At 46.3% G+C, this 24,581-nt stretch overlaps 1 protein-coding gene across 1 annotated transcript in view; it reads left to right on the forward strand.

The window, feature by feature from the left end:
• Positions 1–14,828, forward strand: part of LOC132023018 (O-acyltransferase like protein-like) — a 61,295-nt gene extending 46,467 nt beyond the window's left edge. Inside the window, exons 11-15 of the mRNA XM_059408076.1 lie at positions 4,301–4,414; positions 5,937–6,069; positions 8,675–8,861; positions 14,129–14,271; positions 14,548–14,828. Coding sequence (XP_059264059.1) covers positions 4,301–4,414; positions 5,937–6,069; positions 8,675–8,861; positions 14,129–14,271; positions 14,548–14,673 — 703 coding nt within the window. The 3' untranslated portion in view covers positions 14,674–14,828. The remainder of the gene's footprint in view (positions 1–4,300; positions 4,415–5,936; positions 6,070–8,674; positions 8,862–14,128; positions 14,272–14,547) is intronic.
• Positions 14,829–24,581: the final 9,753 nt, after the last annotated feature.

Raw genomic sequence — 24,581 nt, forward strand, 5'->3', positions numbered from 1 at the left:
CTATCAATATTTAGTCTGCTGGCCGTCTAATTACACTGTTGCCAATATGGAACATTAATAATAATACAAAACAAAATACAAACTTTGTTATTTTGGAATGTAAGAGAACATTCATTTTTCACATCTGACTTGCAAGCCTTCAAATACGAGGGGTGCCCCTGAGTTCCAAGTAAGTGTTGACCAGCCCTGCGTCATGGTTACCTGTTAGCACTCTATGCAGGACAGACCTTTAAATCACAGGCTGGCGCAGGGTGTTGCCCATTCTGGCCACAGGCAAACACTCCAGCCTCCTGAGTAAGGGAAATGCATCCTCATTTTTTAAAAAGATATACTTATTCATTTTTGAGTGAGAGGGAGAGAGAGAGAGAGAGCACATCTCATTTTAATTTAATCTAAGAATGAAGCACCTTAAAGAAAAAAAAAAGGAAAATCTGCTTTTTCATACATCTTAAATACACACTGCTTTCTAACTTTAAATGAAAAGAGGGGTTTTGTTTGTTTGTTTACTAACCATTAAAAAAATGTTGCATGGCTTCCACTAAGCACAAAGGCAGTTTGCTGGGATAGTGAGTTGGAGTTAAAGACATGGATTCAAATCCTGACTGGTAAGTCACTAGCTAGGGGACCTAGGGTACGTTGCGAGGCTCTCACCTTCAATCTTCATCTCTATAAAATGGAGACGGTAGTGCTTCACATCAGGGTGGGAGGACAGAGGAAGATCAGACACATGGGAACCAGCCCAGGGCCTGCCTGTGAGTAACGTGTGACCCCGTGTCATTCAGCTACCTGTTATTTGAGACGCCATGTCATCGCTATTGTCCCCAGCGGCTGTCACCAAGTGGTCCCCTCCAGTCTCGCAGGGACTAGGGGAGGGTGGCTGGATGAGACACTGTGAGCGTCTGCTCGTCCCCTAAACCCATTCAGGGGGCCCATCTCCCTAATCTCTGCGCCGCCCCTGTTCCACAGAGGGTCTCCTTATCTGGGCCATGAGTCTCCTTCCTTGGCTTCCTCTTTAAACACCCTTTCCAGAAGGTCCTGGTGTGGAGGAGATGTTAACAAAGGCTTCCCAGATGGAAGGGTCCGCGTTCCTGTTGCTCAGCCTCACCCCTTCCCACACACTTCCTGCTTCACCCCTTCCTAGTTCTGCTCCTCCGAGGTGGGTGAGGGGGTGTGCAGACAGAAGCAAACGCCCGATGCCGGGGGGTGGTGGTGGTGGTGGTTGTGTGTGTCTCTCCCTGTATGATCGCCGTGGGGAGAGCCGAGAGGTCCAAGTGTCTGCCCCACCCACTCTCCCAAAACAAAAGCATCTGAATCGAATGGCTTCTTTTCTCAGATGGGTGTTGAGGGCTGGGGAGTACAATTTTTGATATCATAACAGAATTGATAAAAGCCTATGCGATTGAAATAAAATCAGGTAATAAGATGGAAATGAGATCTAATAATCATATTGCTATGTGTTTTGACATACATAGGAGATTTAAAAAAATAAGCTCTCCTACCTTCACCCTAACCACGGATCAGGCAAGGAAAGTGGAGAGGAGGTAACAGTGGCTTTGGGCTCCTGACCAAGCTTCCCACCCCCAACCCTGGCCCCTTAGGAAGGGTGGGCTGAATCCCCGAACACTCCGGGGTCACTGATCTCCCCTGCTGCTAGCGGAGGGGCTCCCTGAGCAGGAGCTGAGACCTGCTCAGGCGCACAGGCCTCCCCTGGGGTGGACTTTCCCACTCACAAGACAGTTAAACCCTGAGAGCTCCCTCAGGGGAGAGGGGGCACAGCTGGGCCGACCCATTCTTTGGCACCGTCCCAGAGCTCAGCTCTGTGCTGGACTGTGGCTCCCTGAAGGGCTCTGGAGAACTTGGCAAGTGCCTATGGGAACAGGTGGGTCGGGTGTGAGGCCTCAGCAGGCCCGGCAGCCCTGGCAGAGGGGGAAGGGCAAGCCTCCTCAGTCTTCCTCAGAGGCGGCCTTTGCAGCACCAGGTGCTGACTGCTGGTCTACGTGTTTAGTGAGGAAAAAGCAAGAGAAATGCTGTAGGGAATCCTGGCCAGGATGCTGGGGGCTGACAGGCTTACAAGGAGGACATTCTGTGAGTCCTTCCTCCTCTTGGGCTATGGTGCCTGATTGGACCTTTTTGAGGGACCATCCCTCTTGGGGGAATGGGGATGGTGTTCGGTGCTTGAAGTTCTGGGACTTTCTCAATCCTGTTGTCCCAGGAGTTGTCCCCTCAGAAAGCCAGAAAATATAACCACTAACCTGAGTTGGCAGAGGGAAGCCTTTGGCATTGGGCCATTTGTGCCGTGGTCAAAGGCCCCAATTAGTGGCTCAGACCTCCGGAGGACAAAGGACGAACAGGAGGTAAGGCAAGACATGGGTCACTATCTCCCTGTCCGTTTGGGTCCCTATGTATATTCGCTTGCTTGGGCTGCTGTGACAAAGTACCATGTAAGTGGCTTGAACAACAGAAATTTATTTACTCATGGTTCTGGAAATTAGAAGTCAAAGATCAAGCTGTCAGCTGGGCCAGTTTCTTCTGAGGCCTCTCCCTGTGTCTTCACATGGTCTAGAAAGGCACTGGTCAGATTGAATGAAGGCCCATTCCAATGACCTCATTTTACCTTAACTGTCAATTTAAAGACAGTTAAGTAATTTGGAGACCCTGTCTCCAAATAGAGCCACATTCCGAGGCGCTGGAAGTTGGTTTTTTGGGGGGGAAACAACCCAGCCCATAATAGTCTATGTCAGGAGGCATTATTAGTTTTACTTATATGGATGGTTAGCCAGGGGAGACTCTCTGACTCCTGAGAGGGGATGCCGCAGATTGGGCTCAAGTCCCCTAGGGAGTTAAACAAATACTGACTTGGGTGGATGTGGGTTTTTATTGGATGGCCTACTACCCACCTAAGACAATGAATTCTTACTACCTCCCAACTCCAGACCTACTGGGGTCCTGCTTGAGTGTCCCTGTGACTTAGGACCCCCAGCTCCAATGTCAGCATCTTTCCTAGAGGCTGTCCTGGAAGGCAGAGTTCAATCCTCAAGCTAGAAACCAGCCCTATCCAAGCATATGGCCATGCAACTACATTTAGCTTCTAAATGGTGGGAGGTATAAAAGGTAGGGCTCTTTTTTTTAGAGAACACACTCATCTATAATGCCAGTAATTCAGGGAGGGTAGAACTAGATGGTCCAGCAAAAGGCATTGTAAATAGACATAGTTGTCATAACTTCCCAACCCATGTTCACAGCAGACATTACTAATTAATCACAGCACCACTGAGCAAACTAACACTCCTCCACTGCAAACATTAACACTAAACTAGAATTGGCACCCTGGATGAAAATCATTTGCTCCCTGCCTCACTCATGATATAGGAATGGCACCTTATCCCTTCTGCATGAAGGACCATGGCAACTTCAAGCAGCTTGTCAGAGGCATCATCCCGGCAGGGTTGTGCCTAGACCGTCTTGCACCTGTGTTTGACATTTTTTTTGTACCTCTGCAGATTGTCTTGGACCCAGCCTTGCCTTGCTCTGAGCTGGTGTCCCTAAATCTCATTTCCTGCCCCAGAACCTCCCATATACTACAGTTGGGACTCCTTCAGGACTCCTCTTGGCCTTAAACATGCATAGTCCCAAAGTGTGGCTGCTTTGACTTTTGACCCATGGGGGATAGAAGACACTAGAAAAGGCTTCTTTCTTTCACCTCCCAAGACAGTTTTCAGGTGCATTTCGGAAGGCTCCATAGCACATTCTGGAAGAATGGAGTATTAGCCACCTTGATAGCACATCCTTGTATTAGCTTTCCCTGCTTCCCTGTTTCACACCCCATCCCTCATTCCTAACCCCATATCAAAGACCAACACCCAGATATTCATCTCAGATTGCATCTGGGAGGGAGAAGAACCCCTGGATTCCCCTCTTCTGCTCTTCCATTCCTCGTGTCCCCCTGTGCCTGACTGTCATTTCTCTCCTAAATCAACCACCTCTTAGGTCCATAGAGTGCCTCGTGGGTGGCGAGGGACATTCCCAGGCACGGTCTCATGTTGAGCTGCATTATAAATTTCAGGGTGAAGATGGGGGAAATTCAAGTTCTAGGTCCGAACCAGTAAATGGTCAAGTTTAAAGGCTAACCCAGTTGTCTAACTCCAGCCCACTCTGCCAGAGCTGCCCCCACATCAGCCTCCCTCAAAGGCAGCCCCCACAGGAAGTGCCTCTGATTGCCAAGCTTTCAAATCTTTCCTAGCCACAGACTTTGCAGTGATGGAAACTAAAGGGAGCCTCTGTCCATGTCCTCTCTTTGCAGAAGTAAACATGTCCTTGTCCTCCTCGGGGCCATGCTGTTCTTGGCATCTTTCACTGCCACAGCTCTGCTCACACTGGCTTATGCCCTTCCCGTCGCGGCTCCGTCAGAAGCAAGGTAACCCCCAGTTTCCAGCCTGCCGCTCTCACGAGCCTGCCCTCTGAAGGGCCAGGACCTCCCAGGAAGGGCTGTTCAGCCAGTGCCAGGCAGCCTGGGCTGTGTGCATTGGCTTGCGGAAAAACTGGGTGGGGAACGTTCAGCCTGGATGGGAGAGCTGATGGCGTTTTTGTTTCCAAACTTCCGAACCTTTCAACTGGCGCTGGGCGGGGGCGTCTGCTCTGAAAGCTCCGGAAACACACTGCTGCCCATTGAAATGCTTCTCGGAGGAAAGGAGCGCCCCCACGTGGCCGTATTAGGTGTCCCCTTCGGTGGCCAACTTGAGCTTGGAAGTTCTTGCGATCCTCGGGAGAGACTGAAATTTAAGGAAGTTGGGTTTATCCCTCGAAAGTCACACCGCTCGTAAGTGATATACTTACAGGTGTGAGTGGAACCTAGGATCTTACCCACGATGCTATTTTGCCTCCCCAGTGAGGAATATATAACATTCTTCCTTATAACCACCCTGTGTATTAAATGGGGGCAGGGGGGAGTGGTCTGATTTCCCACTCATCTCTTCTCAGTGCAGCAGGTGGAGTGATACAGATGGAAATCAGGTCCTGTCAGTCATCTGCTTAAATTCCTCCAATGGCTGGCCAGTGCTCTTGGAGGAAAATCCTTGTTTGACTTCCTCTATCACTCCTCAGATGGAGTGTGGACTCTGGACCAGTCACACTGGTCTTCCTACATCTGCACACTCAGCCTGCTCCCTCTTCAGGCCTTTGCACTTGCGGTTCTCTCCCAGTAGAACGCTTTTCCTTTAGAATCCAGGTCTTGGCAGGGTTTTCCTACAGGCATCAGTGCAAACGTCATTTCTCAATGTAAAATAGCCCCGAGCCACGTCTGGGCACAGGGCTCGTTAGGCATTTGTTAGGGGAATGAATGAATGAATGAATGAATGAAGATTCCCAGGTTTTTTGACCAGGGGAACACCATGCCCTTCCCGTCATGTCATGTCTTCTGTGGGCAATGCCAGGTGATGGAGGAGGAGGCTCATTCCTGTCTAGCCCAGGGGTTCTCAATTCTGGAAGCATGTGAGACTCACTTGGGGAGCTTTTAAATCCACCAATGCTTCCAGAAACCACCATCTGAGACCACCTGAATCCCAGTCTCCAGGGATGTGGCCCAAGCAATCAAATTCTGTAAGAGCTTCCACGAAGAGGTTGACTCCCGAGAACCAGATTTTTAGAGCTGTCCTGATGTACCCAGCTACCAGAAACAACTTCTTAAAAGGAACACGGTCATCATAGTTCTTTGGGATCCGACGGGGGGTGGGGTTGCTGAAGGGAATTTGGAAATTTAGCAAGCCAGCTGTGATCTAAGACAAGGTTACTGTTTGGGGACCGTTACTGAGAAAACGAACAAATGTTCCCCACATTTTCCATTGGATTTGCCAGTTGCACCAGTGGACATCTGAGAGATTCCTTTTTTTCAGCTCCAGATTAAAGAAGACGCTTTTGCCTTCCATTCTTGTGTTTTTCAGTGAAAATGTGACTGTGTTATATTTCTCCGAATATTACACTAAGCCCTACTGCAGATATGGGCCGTTCCTCGTGGGCCTCTTTCTGAGCATTTTCATGCATCAAAACCATCAGGCAAACATTCTTAAAACCAAGGTAAGCTTGCCCCATACCTCACTGTAAGGGCTGGGTCTTCTTGGGACCGGAGTGACCCATTTGGCCAGGCTCGTCAAAAGCCACAGCCAGGAGTCAGACTGCTCAGTACTTTATCGGGCTGTGGTGTGTTAGCAGTGTTTCCTGGTGCCAGAGAATAAGAGTGACCTTATGTTTTTGCCGGAGCCTGATTCTCTACTTTCCTCACTGAGGTGGTGTTCTACCTGTTGGAGGCTTGGTATAGACCCAGAGAACTCACCGATACTGGAAAAACCCACCCATTGAGTTTGCACGGACAAGGTCCTCTTCTGGAAGGGCATGGTTACGTTTAATAGCACAAGCTCCTTGGTTTCTATAGACAGGATTCTTGGTCAAGTTCAATGGCTCCATCTGGGCATCGGGACACAAGGTATCTAAGGGGAATGAAGCCGTCACTTTGTCTTCCAGGTAAAATTGCTTCCCTGGCTCCTTTGTGGTTAATTGTTCTGGCTCGCTGTCCAACCTCATTACTCAAGCCAGAAGCCTGTGCTCATCTTCGATGTGTCCTCCTCAATGAACCCTCCTCCCAGGCAGTCCTCCACCAAGCCCCCTATTGTTTCTCCTGTCCAGCTAACCTCGCTGAAGCTCTTCCATCTCTTGCCTGGACTTCTTGTCTTGCCCATCTCAAATCCACCCTTGGGTGGATTTTTTTTTTAAATAGATTGCCTTGGGGCAATCTATTTAAAACACTACCTTGGTGTTGCCCTTGAATGGTGCAAAAGCTCTTCATATGGCTTTTCATTGATCCACAAGACCTTGAGGGTAGACCATGTCTTACTTACCTCTGAATCCCCAATGTCTGGTTCTGAAATCACTGAAAGCACTTAGTAAACACTTAATCAAAATAAATATATTATTAATTAATTAATTAAAATTAATTAACAAACAACTAAAAATCACTTAATAAACAAATGAATGAAGGATAATATGCTTTTCAGTGGATGAAGGGCCAAGAATTCCTTTGAACTATTAGGGTACAGTGATAGTCCCAAGTTTCCTCTGTTAAGCCCGATTTTTGTTTGCCTAGGTCTTGTGGGTACCTCACCTAGATGCTCTGGAGAAGAGGCCCTTGTCCTTGGAAAATCTTGTGTTGCTCACAGAAGGAACAGGAGATAGGGCTTCACTAGAGAGAATGGTTGTAACAAGGGCTATGTGACTTTTCCTATAGTTTGGAGTTTCCCCTGAAAATGCACAACTCTTGTAAATTACAACAGAGTGCCATTAAAGAGATGCTTCGGTGTCATCCAGGTTCCAGGGTGTCCAGGGAGCTGAGGGGAAACCCAAGATGACACAGAGCATTTGCAAACACTCTAGGCATTGAGTCCGGACCGAGGCGTGTGGAGTGAGAACACAGGTCAAGCTGATCTGGAGAAATAAGGTAGAAGGGATGTGTAGACCAAGTTCAAAACTCTAGAAGCCAGAAAATAAGAACACAGAGTCCAAGCTGGAGGCAGCCAGGGCCGATATCCTGTGCTAGGAATGAGATGAGGCAGGGTACATTATCAGTGAAAGAGTGAAGGGCATCCCAGCCCAAAAGACGGGGCTTGTGGAGAGCTCCCCGACCCCCCAGGAAACACCTTTCCTCCCATGTAGCCAGAGCCTAGCGCAGCAATCGGAGGCGAAGGAGGGGAGAGCTTCTCTTTAAAGACTAGACTGTGGACTGAGAAGATGCTAGTTTGGTTCAATGGAGAGGTCATCATAGCAACTTGGGAACTGGAACAGAGAAGCAAGAGAGATTCTTGGATGACAGGTGTGAGTCTAAAAAGGTCAAGTGAGGTAACATAAGATCTAAGGCCTTGAGCTGGGACTGGCATGGGGCTCTTCTCTGAGCTGGAAAGTTCTCCATTCTCCCACTCCTGCTGCCATTTCATGGCCCCGACGACAAGGTTGCAGCCCAGGCACAGACCGCGTGCCGGAAGCCTTGCCTTGTTGGTGGGCACAGAACCAATCCAGGGGCCTTTTTAGGTTAAGGAACAGAATGGGAGGTCAGGAGTGGGTTAGAACATTATCTTTCCCTTTTCCCCTTATTTCATTTAATAGTTATTTGAGATTCATAGCAAGTTGCAAAAATAGTACAGAAAGTAAAAAAAAAAAAAAAAAAAGTACAGAAAGTCTTGTGTACCCTTCACCTAGGTTATTTCACTGGTAACAGGCAACCAAGAAACGGATATTGGACATTGGACATTGGACACTGGACAGTGCATAGGTCTTGGAGCCACCAGTTCTATGCTCACTCATTTATGTGTATATAGTTTTGTGCAACTTTAGCACGTGGAGAGTTGTGTAACCACGATCACAAACAAGGTACACAACTCTGCTGTTACCACAATGATCTCTTTTGTGCTAACTCCATGGTCACGGGCCCCACCCACCCCTCCTCTGCCCCAACCCCAGCCCCACAGAACCGCTAGTCCAAACCTTCTATTTTAGTCAAAGTTGGGCATTGATTGTGGCTTACAAATAAACACCTAAAGTGACGCTAATGAGAGGAAAAACTGAATTTGTGTAAGAGGAAGTAAATGCGCAATGTCCAGAATGGGATTGACCCGCGTCTCTCCTTTCCTCGTAGGCTCAGGCCGTGCTGGGGTGGATTTGCGCCCTGTCCACCCTGTTCATAGTGGTCGCTCTGGCGTACGTGGTGGATGACAGCCTGGCCACCTCCTTGCCCGCCGTTGCTCTATATCAGGCCCTGCACCGGACCCTGTGGGCGGCGGCCGTGGGCTGGGTCATGCTGGCGTGTGAGGAAGGCTACGGAGGTATGAGGCCGCTGGGGCTGTTCCTAGGGGCTCACGCCGTGTCCCTTTAAAGGTGACACACGTGAAAACATGGCATACACAGAGGGGCTTTTTTATTTGCTGTAGTGGTTGGTACGGACAATTTGTTTATATCCTGGGGGAAGAAATGCTTGCATGTTCTATTTTAGATTTTTACCCTGGTTTATGTACAAATGTAGGTTCCAAAAGGAAAATCTGCAGCCTTTCCAATGAAGCTAGTTTAGAGGCTGGAAGAGAAAGACAGGGTCACGTAGTGAGAACAAAAATACCAGTGCCGGAGACAAAAGTTCTGGTCACACTCACGTGGGCCGTGGTTTCTTTACCTTTGGGTATTGACTGAGTAGTTCCCAAGGTCCTCTTCAGCCCTTCGATGAAGCCGGTAAACAGTCTCTACTGGGCCTGGCTTTTTATGTGTAGAGAAGTCAAGCAGAATGGACTTCAAAGGAAAGGATTTTCTCCAGCTTAGAGATGTGTCTTCAAGTCACCTGACATTTTCCTCCTTTCTTTTCTGCTTGGCACCAGGTAGGAACTGGATGCGTGAGTGTCAGAAAATGGCAGGAGAATCATGTAGAAAAGGTTCTGGCTCCACACTGCTCAGAAATCCTAAAGCGATGGAGGTAGAGCCAGGGGGAGCCATGACCTCTTTCTAACCTAGTGAGATACTCAGGAGGGGTTGCCAGGTGGGCCTATGAACCTGACCCAGTTAGCCTCAGCAGAAGTGTTTGGAAATCATAGTTTAAGGAAAAAAATGATCAAGTGATTCCAAGAATAGCAGATTGAGCACAGGCTTATGCTGGGTCCCACGGAGAACTTCACCCACACGGTCCCGGGTGACCCTGGCCGTACCGCTGTGGGCAGAACTATCGGGAGCTGTTTCTCTGTGAGAAAGACGGCGCCTGGCGATGAAGGAATTCGTGAAGGTCACCCGGCTCAGTAGTGGCTGAGCTAGAAAATGAAACCCAGACCAAGTGCAAAGCCAACACCCAAAGCCCATGACCTTCATTTCTGTGCAACATACCCCCTTAGATGTTTGATTGGTAAATCTGTTTTTGAATTTGGTGAGTTTATAACGATGAGGGATTTGCCCCTTAATACTTAATAGTAAAAGCTTTTCCTTATATGGAGAAATGACATTAACAAAGAAATAGGTTACATTCTCTCTGACTGATGGATTTGCACTTCTGGGCAGCTGTTTGAATCACATGACCACACCAAACACGGTTCTCATCCAGTGACAATGACCCTAAGCTGTCGCCTGAGCCTCGGAACACAAGCAGTTAGTTCCCCCTGGCCCATGATTGGGGGGGGGCAAACATCATAGCATTCCTGTCTAATGTAAGAAGTCATGCTAAATGAAGGGTTCACCTGCTGGCCGGAGTGACTTGGGTCAAGTTAGAAGATTAATAGAATTTGCGGCATTATCATCAGGTGGAGCTAGTAAATACTACTGGCTATTAGGCTGAGTATGGGTGATACCTCCCTTCATCCGGGGGACAGACAAGCCCTTTGGCCATTCTTGGGCGATGTTATCTTTTCAAAATGTGTTGTCATTAGCTGATCACAATTATCTAGGTGTGACTGGCGTTCTAGCTTTGCACCTCCGACACTATTTTAAGATCTCAGGATTGGTTAGTAGGTGAAGGTAGGAGGTGATAGGCAAGATACAGTTCTAGAAAATAGGTATCCACCTGGCGACCTTTAAGAAAAATATGTCTATAAAGGAACATTTGAAGAAGCGTTTTGCTGAGACTCTCGGGGTGTGAGGGGATCCCGATGGCTCAAATCATCTGTCGCCATCTCAGCCAGAGCCAGAGTAGACCACAGGGTCTGGTTCCACGCAGAGCCATGTTCCGTTGAGTCGCCAGAGTCATCTTCTGACATTTACTCCTCCGGCTACAACCTTTCAGGGCTGCCCTCCCTCCTCCAGCAATGGTCCTCTAACTTTGATAATATACGGACTCATCTCAAAGGAATAAATAGCCTTTAAAACCCTTGTATTGGCTTAAATTAAATTTTAATTCTAATTTTACCTAAACATGAACAAACATAAAGCTAAGACACAAATTTTTATGGCTTTTTTTTTTTTTTTTTTTGACAGAGATCCCAAGTAGGCAGAGAGGCAGGCAGAGAGAGGAGGAAGCAGGCTCCCCGCTGAGCAGAGAGCCCGAATCTTCGAGCCCGCTGCAGGGCTCGATCCCAGGACCCTGGGGTCATGACCTGAGCTGAAGGCAGAGGTTTTAACCCACTGAGCCACCCAGACACCCACATTTTTATGTTTATAGCACACAAATTTATAAAGCCAAAACAAATTTATAAAATAACCATAAAAATGGGGCACATGGCTGGCTCAGTCTATAGAGTGTGTGACTCTTGATCTTGGGGTTGTGAGTTCAAGCCCCAGTGGAGATTACTTAAAAATAAAATCTTAAAGAAAAATAATAGAGTGACCATAAAACTATAAAACCAATAAAATCTGAATTAACAGCATTAATTTAATGTGATTAATAATTGACTAGAGTTTGTGACATGAACAGGATATTTTTTGCTTTAGAAATATACTTTTGTGTTGGGTTTACCTGTGCTCTTTGCTGACTTAATTTTTCTACAACTATATTGTTAGTTCCCCAGTAATATCTTGGTTGATCTTATCCCCTGGCATTCACTAGGGGGCAAATGAGTCTGGTCTGTGAGTCCACCTCTATTTATTCACTCAATCTCGTAAAATACTTACCAAATGCTGGATTTATGTCAAGCACTGAGATGCAGGGGCTATAAGCAACAGACAAGAAAAAAAAAATCTCTCTCTTGTAGGAGATCACAGAGAGTAGGGGAAGTAGAGAGACCAGGAGGCTCTAGTAAGCCAAACAATGGTCCCCAAGATTTGAGGTCTTATTGGAACCTTATAGGTATGGCGGCAAACAGGAGATTGGAAGATGGGGTGATCGTGCTGGCTTATCCAGGTGGGCCCGAAATGCAGTCACACGTATCCTTAAAAGAGGAGAGCAGAGGGAGGTTTGACAGACACACAGAGGAGATATGGAGCTGGAGCAGAGCATTGCAAATGCTGATGTTGATGGGAGTGGCCACAAGGCAAGGAATGCCAGAAGCCACGGGAAGCTGGAGGCGACAAGGAGTGGGTTCTCCCCTAGAGCCTCCAGAGGGAGAGTGACTGTGTCAACACCATGATTTCAGCCAGGGATACTGGTTTTGGGCTTCTAGTCTCCAGAATGACACGAGAATCCATTTTGGTTTTTCAAGCCACCATGTCTCTCCGATTTGTTATAGCAGCCATCGGAAACAAATCCAGAGCCATAGTAAGTAAATACATTTATAATATAATTCTAGTGCAGATGTATACAGGATTAAGAATAAAGCAGGACTTGGAGCGGGACTGGAGTCGGGGTGCATTTACAGGCATTGTGGGCAGAGGGAATGGTGTGGCAGAGGTCTCAAGACGGGAATGAGCTCAGTGGGCAGGGGACAGCCAGAAGGCCAGGCAGATAGCAGTCAGATTAAGTCAAGGTGGGCAAGAGATGGGAATGGGGACCCAGAGGAAGGCGGAAGCAGGTCTTGCAAGGATCTTCATGGCCATGGGGAAGAATCTGGATTTTATTTTAAACGTCATGTAACATCCTCTGACCTGTGATTTAAAAGATTACTCTAAATGTTGCGTGGGGACTGTAGGGCAGAAGAAGAGCAGAGAGACCAACAGATGTGTTAGGAAGCTACGGTAGAGGTCCGTGGAGGAGGGGTCCGTGGTGGATTTGATGAGGGGGTTTGCAGAGGAGATGGGGAGAAAGGGTCCGATGGAGGTAGATCGTTTCAGAGACAGAATGGCTGTGCTCTGTGGGATACGGGAGGAAGAACAGAGTCTAGGATGGCACCAAAGATTTTGTCCTGAAAAACTGAAACCACTTGATTCATTACTGAGCACTCGAGATGAGGCGTGTGGAAAAGAAAGACAGAGCTTTTCTTCTCTCTCCTTTCTTTCCCTTTCTTTCCTTTTCTTCTTTCCTTCTCTTTACTTCTTCCTTCCTTCCTTCCTCTTTCTTTTTTCTTTCTTCTTTCTTTGTTCTTGGCCTAAAACAGTAGAAATGGATTCTCTCAGTTCTGGAGACTAGAAACCCGCAATCAGGGTGTTGGCAAGGTCCTTCCAGAAGCCCTGTGGGGATCTGCTCCTTGCTCTCTCCTGATCTTTCCCTGGGGTGGCCAGCAAGCCCCAAGGTCCCTGGCCTGGGTGTGTGTCACTCCAGTCTCTGCCTCTGTCTTCACATGGCTTTCACCCAGTTCCTCTCCTCTGTGTGTTTGTGTCTCCTTTTCTGTCTCTTATAAGGACACTCATTTCTGGATTTGAGGCCCACTCTAATCCAGGGTAATCTCATCTCGAGCTCCTTACCTTCATTCCATCTGCAAAGACCCTCGTTGCAAACAGAGACCCTCGTTGCAAACAGACGGGCATAGTGGGAGAACACTCTTCAACCCCCTGCAGAGAACAGGAAGTCCTGTGCAAGAGGGATGTATCCTTGCACTTAATTTTAATTAATTTAAATAACCCAAAGTGGGTCGCGGCTATCATGGGAGACAGCACAGTTCCGGAGTTAGAGCAGGTTACGGAATATTTGTCCCCAAAGGGACTAGAAGCTGACCAAATGCAAGCCTGTCTATGACAGATGACAAGTCTGGGGCCTGGCAATGCCACTGCCTTGTCCCAAGGTCCAGTGGCTCCTGTGTTACCCCTGGAGCCAGAACCAAAGCTGGGGGAAGGACTTTGCACCTTGTTTTACACGTGCATGTTTTGTGCTCCAGGAGATTGTAAACTCTATATTAGCATTTCTCATTTTTCTCATACTCCTGCAAAGGGAAGTGCTTTTTGTTTTTTGTTTTGTTTTCATTTGGGGCTCATTCCCTTAAAAAACGAGAAGAATAGGGGTGCGTGGGTGGCTCAGTGGGTTAAGTCTCTGCCTTTGGCTCAGGTCCTGATCTCAGGGTCCTGGGATCGAGCCCTGCATCGGGCTCTCTGCTCAGTGGGGAGCCTGCTTCCTCCTCCCTCTCTGCCTGCCTCTCTGCTACTTGTGATCTCTGTCTCTGTCAAATAAATAAATAAAATATTTTTTAAAAAATGAGAAGAATAAAGACTTTCTTAGAGGAAATTCACACCCCTAGGAGTGGAGTCCCAAGGGAGCGGGGATGGCCCCACGGAGCAGGAGAGACGCTCCCCAGGCCCGTGACTGGCTGTTGCTTCCCTCCAGGTCCAGTGAACCGGCTGCTGTCTTGCCAGCTCTGGACTCTGCTGGCCGGCATCAGTTACGCCTGCTACTTGGTGCACCCTATCCTCATCGTGCTCTACAACGGGCTTCAGGAAACGCTGATTCACTACACTGACACCAACATGGTGAGTGAATCCCTGCTCCTGGCTCGGGGTGTGACTCTCTGGTCCCTTCTCTGCTGGAGCCTCAGAGCCACCCACTGGCTTGGGGAGAAGCATGTTGCATTGTTGCCAGGAGCCTGATGTCCTTTGTTTTACTGGAGAGAGCGCTTCAGAAGACTATCTTTCTTTGATAGCATTTATTCTAGTTTTAATGCTCAGGGTAGTCTGTTACAGATCCATTTTGCACAGCCAGGAGTCTGGTAGTAAGATTGTATCCCCTCTGCCCCTTTTTCTCTCCAGTTCTATCTTTTCTCCGGACACTGTTTGCTGACCTTCATCGCTGGGTTGGCCCTGACGCTGTGCATAGAGAAACCGTGTCAGGAACTGAAGCGGCACCTGCTGGGACCAACACCTGCAGGGCCGTGAACAAACATTCTGGTAAAACCGGGAAGAATGGATGGGTTTGCTCTGCTGGTGATGAGCAAAAGCGGGCGTGGCCTCGTTTATGTAACAAATGTTTGTCCCCCTGGCAAGGAGTGTGAATCTGATTTTATGACTCTTTAAGATATACAAGTTCTCTGTGCTTAATTCACGAAAGAGTTTGAGTGTTTGCTATATAAAAGAGTTCTGGGACAGCCTATTTCCTAGCATAATAATCACCCTCTGATGTACCTTTTCAGAAACAAAACAAAACAAAACAAAAAAACCCCCCAAAACCTGGACTTTTGGGGTCTCGTCCTCCATTTATTTTCTCTACTAGTGATCACAGGAAAATAGCAAACCTCGTGAAGTTAATGTCATTTGGGTTATAATGTTCCCTTTTCTTGGTAAAATCACAGCATGTAGTTTTTCATGTCATAATTGTGTTATCATGACACCTTTGTAGACTTGTAACTTTATCCTGGAGCCTCAGGATTGTATGACCCACTGGAGTGTCCAATTCATGAGTGCATGGTGACAGGCCTTCCAAACATTACCTGTTTTACAGTGTGGTCCCTGTTAGGGGTTGAATGTGTCCACGGAAAAAGAAACAAAGTCCGAATCTTCTAGCATCTTAGAATGTGACCTGTTTGGGGGCTCGGGTTTTACAGAGGTGATCAAGTTAAAGGGAGTTTATGGGGGGAGGCAGCCCTAATCCAAGGTGACTAGTGTCCTAATTAAAAAGGGGAAATCTGGACATAGAGACAGATCTGCACAAATGGAAGAAGGGGTGAAAACGTACAGAAATAAGGCGGCCGCCACAAGCCAAGAAACACTAAGAAGACACAGAAGCTAGAGGAGGCAAGGAAGACCTCTTCCCCAGAGCCCTCAGAGAGAGCACAGCCCTGCCCAGACCTTGAATTAGGACCTCAGCTTTCCAGAACTGTGAGGGGGTACACATCTGTTGTGGTAAATCAGCTAGTGTGGAAAGGAACACAGTCTCTCAACAAAACTCCCAACAGAGAAGGATGAGACCCTGGTGAATGGCTTCCATCCCAACCCCTCTGTTTCTAGCAGCAAGGCCTAGAAACGGAGAGCTTTATAAGGCTAGGATGTCCAGATTGTCAGACTTGTGTTCCTCCCCGGGTGTGTGATTTCACGCTAACTGTCCCTACTCACATAGGCTTAATGTCATGTTTAACAACCCCCTCGTTGTGTACTTAAGTATCAAAGGATTTATTAACCATCACGGGCTACAAGGAGCTAATGAGCATGGGATGCTCCCCATCTCTATGTGCACTATTTTTCTCCAAGAGGATCTGTTAGGAGGACCACTGGGGGTGGGGAGGGCTGCTAACCTCAATTCCTTCGAAAGGGCAGTTGACAGCTAACCTTGTCATTTTCTGGCTCACTCTGGGGACCCACATCTCCCAGAGGCCTGGTCTAGTCCGCTGATAGCATCTGATGTGAGCGAGGAGACAAGACAAGCCTGGCGTGTTCAGGGTCTGTATTAGAAAGCACCAAGTTGGCTCTCTGGGTAACCCCTAAAGTTCATGGAGTTCCTTGGGAGCCCCCTGGTGGTGGATTTGGCACCTGACCCCTCAAACTTTGAAATCTTTCAGAGATCTTGAGGGTGGGTGGAGTTTACAGCAGGAACACTACAATATAGACAGACCCCAGTGGGAAATGACTCGCCCCCCCCAACGTTGCAGGGCAGTCAAATTGCCGAGTGCTTCTAGTTATGAAGCTAGCAACCTGGGGCCCATGGGGAAAAAAAAATAACCTCTTCACGATTGCAATTTCATAAAATATAAAGTAGGGACAGAGAAATCCAATTTTGTTCTAGCTTTTGTTTCGATCTGGAATTCCCTAGGAGTTTCAGATTTATTCGAATGGGGGGACCTTCTCTGGATTCTGAAACAAGCTGTAAAAGAGCATATGACATTTATGAGACAGTTGGAAATTTGAACACCGCCTGGATATTCGATGATATTAAGGACTTATCAATTTTTTAATGTGATAGTGGTATTGCGGTAATTTTTTTTAACAGTCCTTATGTTTTAGACACATACTGAAATATTTACAGGCAAAATGATAAAATCTGGTATTTGCCTCAGAATAATATCAGAAGGAAATGAGATAGATAAAATAAGACTGGGCATGTAGTGATCATTTTTGAAGCTGGGTGATAGATACTGGCACGTCATTATACTTTTTTTTTCTATTTTTGTATAAAAAACTCAAGCAAATAATAATAGTAAACTCATGCAAATTTACAGAGACAGCAACATCAGTATAGAGTAAGCAAGCATCACCTGATGGGGGCCTCCTCTAATTCTCCCTAAATTCTGAAATCCATGTTTCAACCCCACATACCAGCCCATGGATAAAAATAGGTCATATTGACAGTAGAGTCACCTGCGGCAGATCTAAAGGAACTCCAGCCCTCCTTAAGTTCCTCCTGACTGGTCTTGGGAGAGTCTAGGAGTATCTTGCTTGTCTTGTAAACACTGGTCCCTTTTTAAATGGTGCAGGCTCTCCTTCGAGCTGTGCCCTCCCCCACCTTGCCCTCAGACTGCTGAGAGCTGGGTTGGAGGGGCGGGGGGCAGTGCCTCCTACACCTGCTGTCCCCACTCCACTCTCCAAAGCATGCCGCCTTCTCCTCCACTTTCTCTGGACAGGAGGTGGGCCGGGCTGGTTCTGTGGTCAGGCCACTGGGTCCATTCACAGCACTAATGATCTCCACGAATGGCACAAACAGATAAGTCCCCTCTGCCCCCCCTCACCCCCCACCCCTGCCTTGGGCCATCTGTGTCGTCTCGTTCAGGCGTTGATGCAGCGCTGCTAATGGCTGGGGCTGTTTTTATGGAAACTGCTCTTGTAGATTTTCCTTGTTGTAATGGAGGTCGTTCTCCCTTGGATACACTATGAGTCCATGCGCGCTGGGATGGAAGGTGATCAGAGTGGCAATTTTGTCCTCTTTACATTTCCATCCTATTCACCACTGGCCCTGACCACCATGGCGGCACACAGCAGGTGTTCAGTACATGGCCGCTGAAATAGTGATGGAATCTATCCCTTCTCTTTTTAAAAAATTAATTAATTAATTAATTAATTTTAATTAACATATAATGTATTTTTATCCCCGGGGTACAGGTCTGTGAATCACCAGGTCTACACATTTCACAGCACTCACCATAGCACATACCCTCCCCGATGTCCATATTCCCACCCCCCTCTCCCATCCCCCCTCCCCCCAGCAACCCTCAGTCTTTGAGATTGAGTCTTTTATGGTTTGTCTCCCTCCCGATCTCATCTTGTTTCATTTTTTCTTTTCCTACCCCCCAAGCCCCCTACATTGCATCTCCACTTCCTCATATCAGGGAGATCATATGATAGTTGTTTTTCTCTGATTGACTTATTTCGCTCAGCAAAATACCCTCTAGTTCCTTCCATCCACGTCGTCACAAATGGCAAGATTTCATTTCTTTTGATGGCTGCGTAGTATTCCATTGTATATATATATACCACATTTTCTTTATCCATTCATCTGTTGATGGACATCTAGGTTATTTCCATAGTTTGGCTATTGTGGACATTGCTGCTATAAACATTCAGGTGCACATGCCCCTTTGGAGCACCACGTTTGTATCTTTAAGATATATACCCAGTAATGCAATCGCTGGGTCATAGGGTAGCTCTATTTTCAGTTTTTTGAGGAACTTCCACACTGTTTTCCAGAGTGGTTGCACCAACTTGCATTCCCACCAAGAGAGGATTCCCCTCTCTCCACATCCTCGCCAGCATCTGTCATTTCCTGACTTGTTAATTTTAGCTATTCTGACTGGTGTGAGGTGATATCTCATTGTAGTTTTGATGCCGAGTGATATGGAGCACTTTTTCATGTGTCTGTTGGCCATCTGGATGTCTTCTTTGCAGAAATGTCTGTTCATGTCCTCTGCCCATTTCTTGATTGGATTATTTGTTCTTTGGGTGTTGAGTTTGCTAAGCTCTTTATAGGTTTTGGATACTAGCCCTTTATCTGATATGTTGTTTTGCAAATATCTTCTCCCATTCTGTCAGTTATCTTTTGGTTTTGTTAACTGTTTCCTCTTCTGTGCAAAAGCTTTTGATCTTGATCAAATCCCAATAGTTCATTTTTGCCCTTTCTTCTGTTGCTTTTGGCAATGTTCCTAGGAAGAAGTTGCTGTGGTTGAGGTCAAAGAGGTTGCTGCCTGTGTTCCTCTCAAGGATTTTGATGGATTCCTTTCTCACATTGAGGTCCTTCATCCATTTTGAGTCTATTTTCGTGTGTGGTATAAGGAAATGGTCCAATTTCATTTTTATGCATGTGGTTGTCCAATTTTCCCAGCACCATTTGTTGAAGAGGCTGTCTTTTTTCCATTGGACATTCCTTCCTGCTTTGTCGAAATTAGTTGACCATAGAGTTGAAAGTCTGTTTCTGGACTCTCTATTCTGTTCCATTGGTCTATGTGTCTGTTTTTGTGCCAGTACCATACTGGCTTGATGATGACAGCTTTGTAATAGAGCTTGAAGTCTGGAATTGTGATGCCACCAACTTTGGCTTTCTTTTTCAATATTCCTTTGGCTATTCGAGGTCTTTTCTGGTTCCATATAAATTTTAGGATTATTTGTTCTTTTTCTTTGAAAAAAATGGATGGGATTTTGATAGGGATTGCATTAAATGTATAGATTGCTTTAGGTAGAGTAGACATTTTCACAATATTTGTTCTTCTAATCCATGAGTATGGAACATTTTTCCATTTTTTTTGTGTGTCTTCCTCAATTTCTTTCATGAGTACTTTATAGTTTTCTGAGTATAGATTCTTTACCTCTTTGGTTAGGTTTATTCCTAGGTATCTTATGGTTTTGGGTGCAATTGTAAACAGGATTGACTCCTTAATTTCTCTTTCTTCTGTCTTGTTGTTAGTGTAAAGAAATGCAACTGATTTCTGTGCATTGACTTTATATCCTGACACTTCACTGAATTCCTGTACAAGTTCTAGGAGTTTTGGAGTGGAGCCTTTTGGGTTTTCCACATACAGTATCATATCATCTGCAAAGAGTGATAGTTTGACTTTTTCTTTGCCGGTTTGGATGCATTTAATTTCTTTTTGTTGTCTGATTGCTGAGGCTAGGACTTCTAGTACTATGTTGAATAGCAGTGGTGATAATGGACATCCCTGCTGTGTTCCTTACCAGAGAAACTAACCTTAACAGAAAAACTACCTAACCTTAATGGACCTTAACGGAACCTTAAGAGAAAAACTACCATTTTTTCCTCCATCGAGAATGATATTTGCAGTGGGTTTTTCATAATGGCTTTGATAATATTGAGGTATGTGCCCTTTATCCCTATACTTTGAATAGTTTTAATCAGAAAGGGGTGCTGCACTTTGTTAAATGCTTTTTCAGCATCTATTGAGAGTATCATATGGTTCTTGTTCTTTCTTTTATTAATGTATTGTATCACATAGATTGATTTGCAGATGTTGAACCAACCTTGCAGCCCTGGGATAAATCCCACTTGGTCGTGGTGAATAATCCTTTTAATGTACGTTGGATCCTATTGGCCAGTATTTTTTTTTTAAGATTTTATTTATTTATTTGACAGACAGAGATCACAAGTAGGCAGAAAGGCAGGCAGAGAGAGAGAGAGAGAGGGAAGCAGGCTTCCTGCGGAGCAGGGAGCTATTGGCCAGTATTTTGGTGAGAATTTTCGCATCTGTGTTCATCAAGGATATTGGTCTGTAATTCTCTTTTGTGATGGGATCCTTATCTGGTTTTGGGATCAGGGTGATGCTGGCCTCATAAAATGAGTTTGGAAGTTTTCCTTCCATTTCTATTTTTTGGAACAGTTTCAGGAAAATAGGAATTAATTCTTCTTTAATTGTTTGGTAGAATTCCCCTGGGAAGCCATCTGGCCCTGGACTTTTGTTGCTTTTTAAGGGGAAGTCTCTTCCAGGAGGCTCCTCGCACATACAGGTGGACACCTCTCAACCAGGTCTTAGATATGTTGGGTTTTCTAAGAACCTTTCCCCCATATGGCCCAACCAGACCCTAGTTCCAAGGTGCCAAAGTACTTAAAAGGGTGAGAAGCCTTTACTACAATAGTCCACAGACCCCACCTGGAACTAAAACAATGGTGTGCTCATATACACTTGGAGGCAGCCATTTTTGGTGGCCCACCCACCTTCAAGTCCCCTCCACCCTTCCCAAACCGACTCTGACATTCTAGCACTGCCATACCCAGAACACAGGAGAAGACTCAAAAGCTGAGTGGTGCTTCGGCCTTTGATTGGCCCAAGTGTGGCCATGTGACCCAGCTCTGACCAATGAGACCTAAGGAGCCATGTGCCGGGGATTTCTGGGAAAGATCGAGATGGGCGGGGCTTGGGGGCATGAAGGAGGAAGCGGTTCTCGTCTTCCGGCCTTCAGTGTGGGGAGGGTGTGGTGTGGCTGGGAGTTGTGGTCGCCCCTTGTGAGAAGGGGGGCGGCGAAGGGGACCGGCTGAGGTTGATGCCGGGGCTAGGGGCTGCCCGGCCCCGCTGTGGACGCAGACGCTGTGCAGCCGCGCGGTGTCTGGGTGTGTGTGCCGAAGGCGCCCGAACCCCAGCAAGCAGGTCTCCACCATCCAGGGAGGGGACTGGAAGTTGCTTCCCGCAGGATTCTGACTGGCCTGAGACGGAACCTCTAAACATATGGAGATAAAGGCTCTCCCCCAAATGTCCTCGCCAGTGAGGCTCACTGAGGACACGTTCAAACCATAGGCTCAAAGTAGGGTGACCAGCTCGTCCCCATTTGCCTGGGATTTTGTCAGTGCTCGCACCGATCTCCCGTCCCCGCACACACCGCTCTGTCCTGGAAGAACAGGAGTGAGGGGCCCCTGAGTGCGTGTCCATCTGCTTTCTATTTTATTTATTCGTTTTTAAGATTTTATCGATTTCAGAGAAGGAGGGGCGGAGGGAGAGGCAGAGAATTCCAAACAGATGCGAGGCTGAGCGCGGAGCCCCAGGCCGGACGCCCTCTCGGCACCCCGCGATCATGACCCCAGCCGTGGCCTGAGCCAAAGCAGGACTCGGACGCTGCACCGGCTGAGTCGCCAGGGGCCCCTCCAGCAGCTTTCTCTTCCTCACTGTTAAGGGTGAGCAGAGAACCAAGATTCCCGCAGACCTGGGAAAGGGCTTTCACACCTGGAAGACTGAGTCGAAGAGGAACACGCAGAGCCAAGGGATTTGGAGGGAAGGAGGAGGTTTCTCGGGGAAAAGCAAAGCTTCCAGAACTATTGCTGTCGTCGAGTGGAGGGCAGAGACTGCCTCCGGGAGACAGGCCGAGACGAAGAAGCGATTCTCCTTTCTGTAACTCATTCAGTCGGTAACCAAACATTTCCAATAACCCCCCGTTTTATTTATAAGGACTTCAGGAATATTAACAGGAATGTCAGAAATCCTGTTTGGAGGGAGCTCTCCTGTCTTCGGGCAGCCAGAGCCGGGAAGAACGGCCTGGGGCTTCGTTTTGCTTTGGATTATGGGACAAAGGGCTGGATATTTCAGCAGATTGTGGAGTATGGATAATAATGTTTTCATTACTTAAAATGTAATAATGATTATGTTTTTATTAAACATTATGTAATGGTTATGTTTTTATTACTTAAAATGTTAATCAGATTTTTAAAATATATTGATTATGACTAGGAATGTGTTAATACACGCTTTTAAGAAACAAGAGACGTTTATGTAGTATTTCATTTTTATTAGATGAGCTCACAAAATCATGTGTGATCCTGCACCTTTTGTCTCTATGCTTATTAGATGAATTTTTCTTTGTTTGATTTTAATTTTTTAAAAGATTTTATTTATTTGAGAGAGAGAGAGAGAATGCGTGGGGAAAGGGACAGAGGGAGAGGGAGAAGCAGGCTCCCCGCTGAGCAGGGAGCCCGATGCCGGGGCTCGATCCCAGGACCCGGAGATCATGACCAGAGTCAAAGGCAGACACTTAATGACTGAGCCACCCAAGCACTCTCTTTTTCTTTTTTTAAATTGAGTTTATAATTTATAAAAACTTGTAAAATTGTACACTTTTGTGGGTTTTGACAAATGCAGTTTGTCCTCACCACCATGAGCAAGGTATTGAGATCCATGACTCCTCACAATTTCTGGGGCTTCTTTGTTGTCAGTCTCTATACTTACCCCAGCCCTTAGCAACCATCCGTTTTCCTTCTCTATAGTCCTGCCTTTTCCAGATGTATTTATTTTTTAAAGTTTATTTTTAAAAAAATATAAAATATTTCAAACATTCCAAGGAGTCTAAAGAAATGAAAGAATTGGTAGCCCGCATATCCATCATCCCTAATAAACACAGGGTAACATTTTGCCATTTTTCTTTCTAATGTGTTTCTGTTTAAAGAATAAAATATTGTAAACACAGTGTAGACGAGCTGTATCCGATTTCCTTCCTCTCCTCTTACCCAAGTTTCATCCATGTTTTTATATTTTTATTGATAACATCCATATGTCTATAAATGTTATGTAGTATGTTGTTTTTAAGCACTGTGTGATTGGTTCCATGCTGTAAAAGCCTTTCAAAATATGATTTTCCCCATTAAACATGGTCCATATAACTGGCAATTCGTTTCTAGTGTTCATAGTGTTTTCCTGAGTGCTTGTGTGCCTTAAATATTAATCCACTAACCATTGGTAGGTAGAACTTGGTTTTTCATTTTTGTAGACGTAGTTGTAACAAACTCTTTGTGTGTGTTTCTTCAAGGAGATGCGTAGTTTCCAGGGTATAGAGTCAGGAGAGTAATTGTAGGGTTGTCAGGTGTATGTATATTCTGATAATGTTACACAGCTTTCCAAAGTGATTTTGCCAGTCTACGCCTCCACTAGTGGAAGGGGGGAGCAGACACCATTAGTCAAGACCTTCCCCAACGCTTGGTTCTATCAACTTGTCAATTTGCTGTTAAACCCCTGATGAGTATAAGGCAGGGTCTGATTACTTCTATTTTCATTTCCCTGTCTACCAGTGGGGTTGAGTGTTCTCCATGTGTGTAATGGCCCTTGAACCTTCTCTTTCAGACACTATGGCCCTTGGACCTTCTGTTTCAGAGACTGCCTACCATATCCTTTGCCCATTCTTCTATGAGTATTTTCCTTGTTATTATTGCTTCAAAGATGTCCTTTCTATATTGTTGCCTATTTGTGTTGCAAATACTTTCTCCCTATCTATGGCAACATTGTAAGTGATAAATGCTTTAAATTTTAATATAGGCAAATTTACCACTCTTTTCCTTTTGGCTGGTGAGTTTTGGGATTTTGTTCACGAAATCCATAGAAATCTTTTTTGTTTTTTTAAGATTTTATTTATTTATTTGATAGAGATCACAAGCAGGCAGAGAGGCAGGCAGAGAGAGAGAAAGGGAAGCAGGCTTCCTACAGAGCAGAGAGCCCGATGTGGGGCTCGATCCCAGGACCCCGGGATCATGACCTGAGCCAAAGGCAGAGGCTTTAACCCACTGAGCCACCCAGGTGCCCCCATAGAAATCTTTTTAAAATATCTTCTCCATAGGAGAAAAGACTCCAGTAAAAATTCCCAATCGAATGCTACTAGTCCTTGGATTCATTGTAAGGTGGTTTTGTAAGGTTATAAACAATGTAATACATTTGTAAGGTTCTATAAAAAACATAGTGCTCCATGGGGCAGAGGGGATGATTTCATCTTTCCTGGGGAGCTTTGGCAACGTCTGCATTTTTGTTGTTCTTCAGCAGCCAGAAGCCATGGACGCCGCCAGGCAACATACTACAAGGCAGAAGCAGCAGGGGGGCTCCCTTGGTGAAGTTGAAGATCTCAACTCAGGTCTCTATTTCAGGGTTGTGAGTTCAAGCTCCACGCTG

This window comes from Mustela nigripes, chromosome 8, assembly GCF_022355385.1.
Source record: "Mustela nigripes isolate SB6536 chromosome 8, MUSNIG.SB6536, whole genome shotgun sequence".
NCBI classification, from domain to species: domain Eukaryota; kingdom Metazoa; phylum Chordata; class Mammalia; order Carnivora; family Mustelidae; genus Mustela; species Mustela nigripes.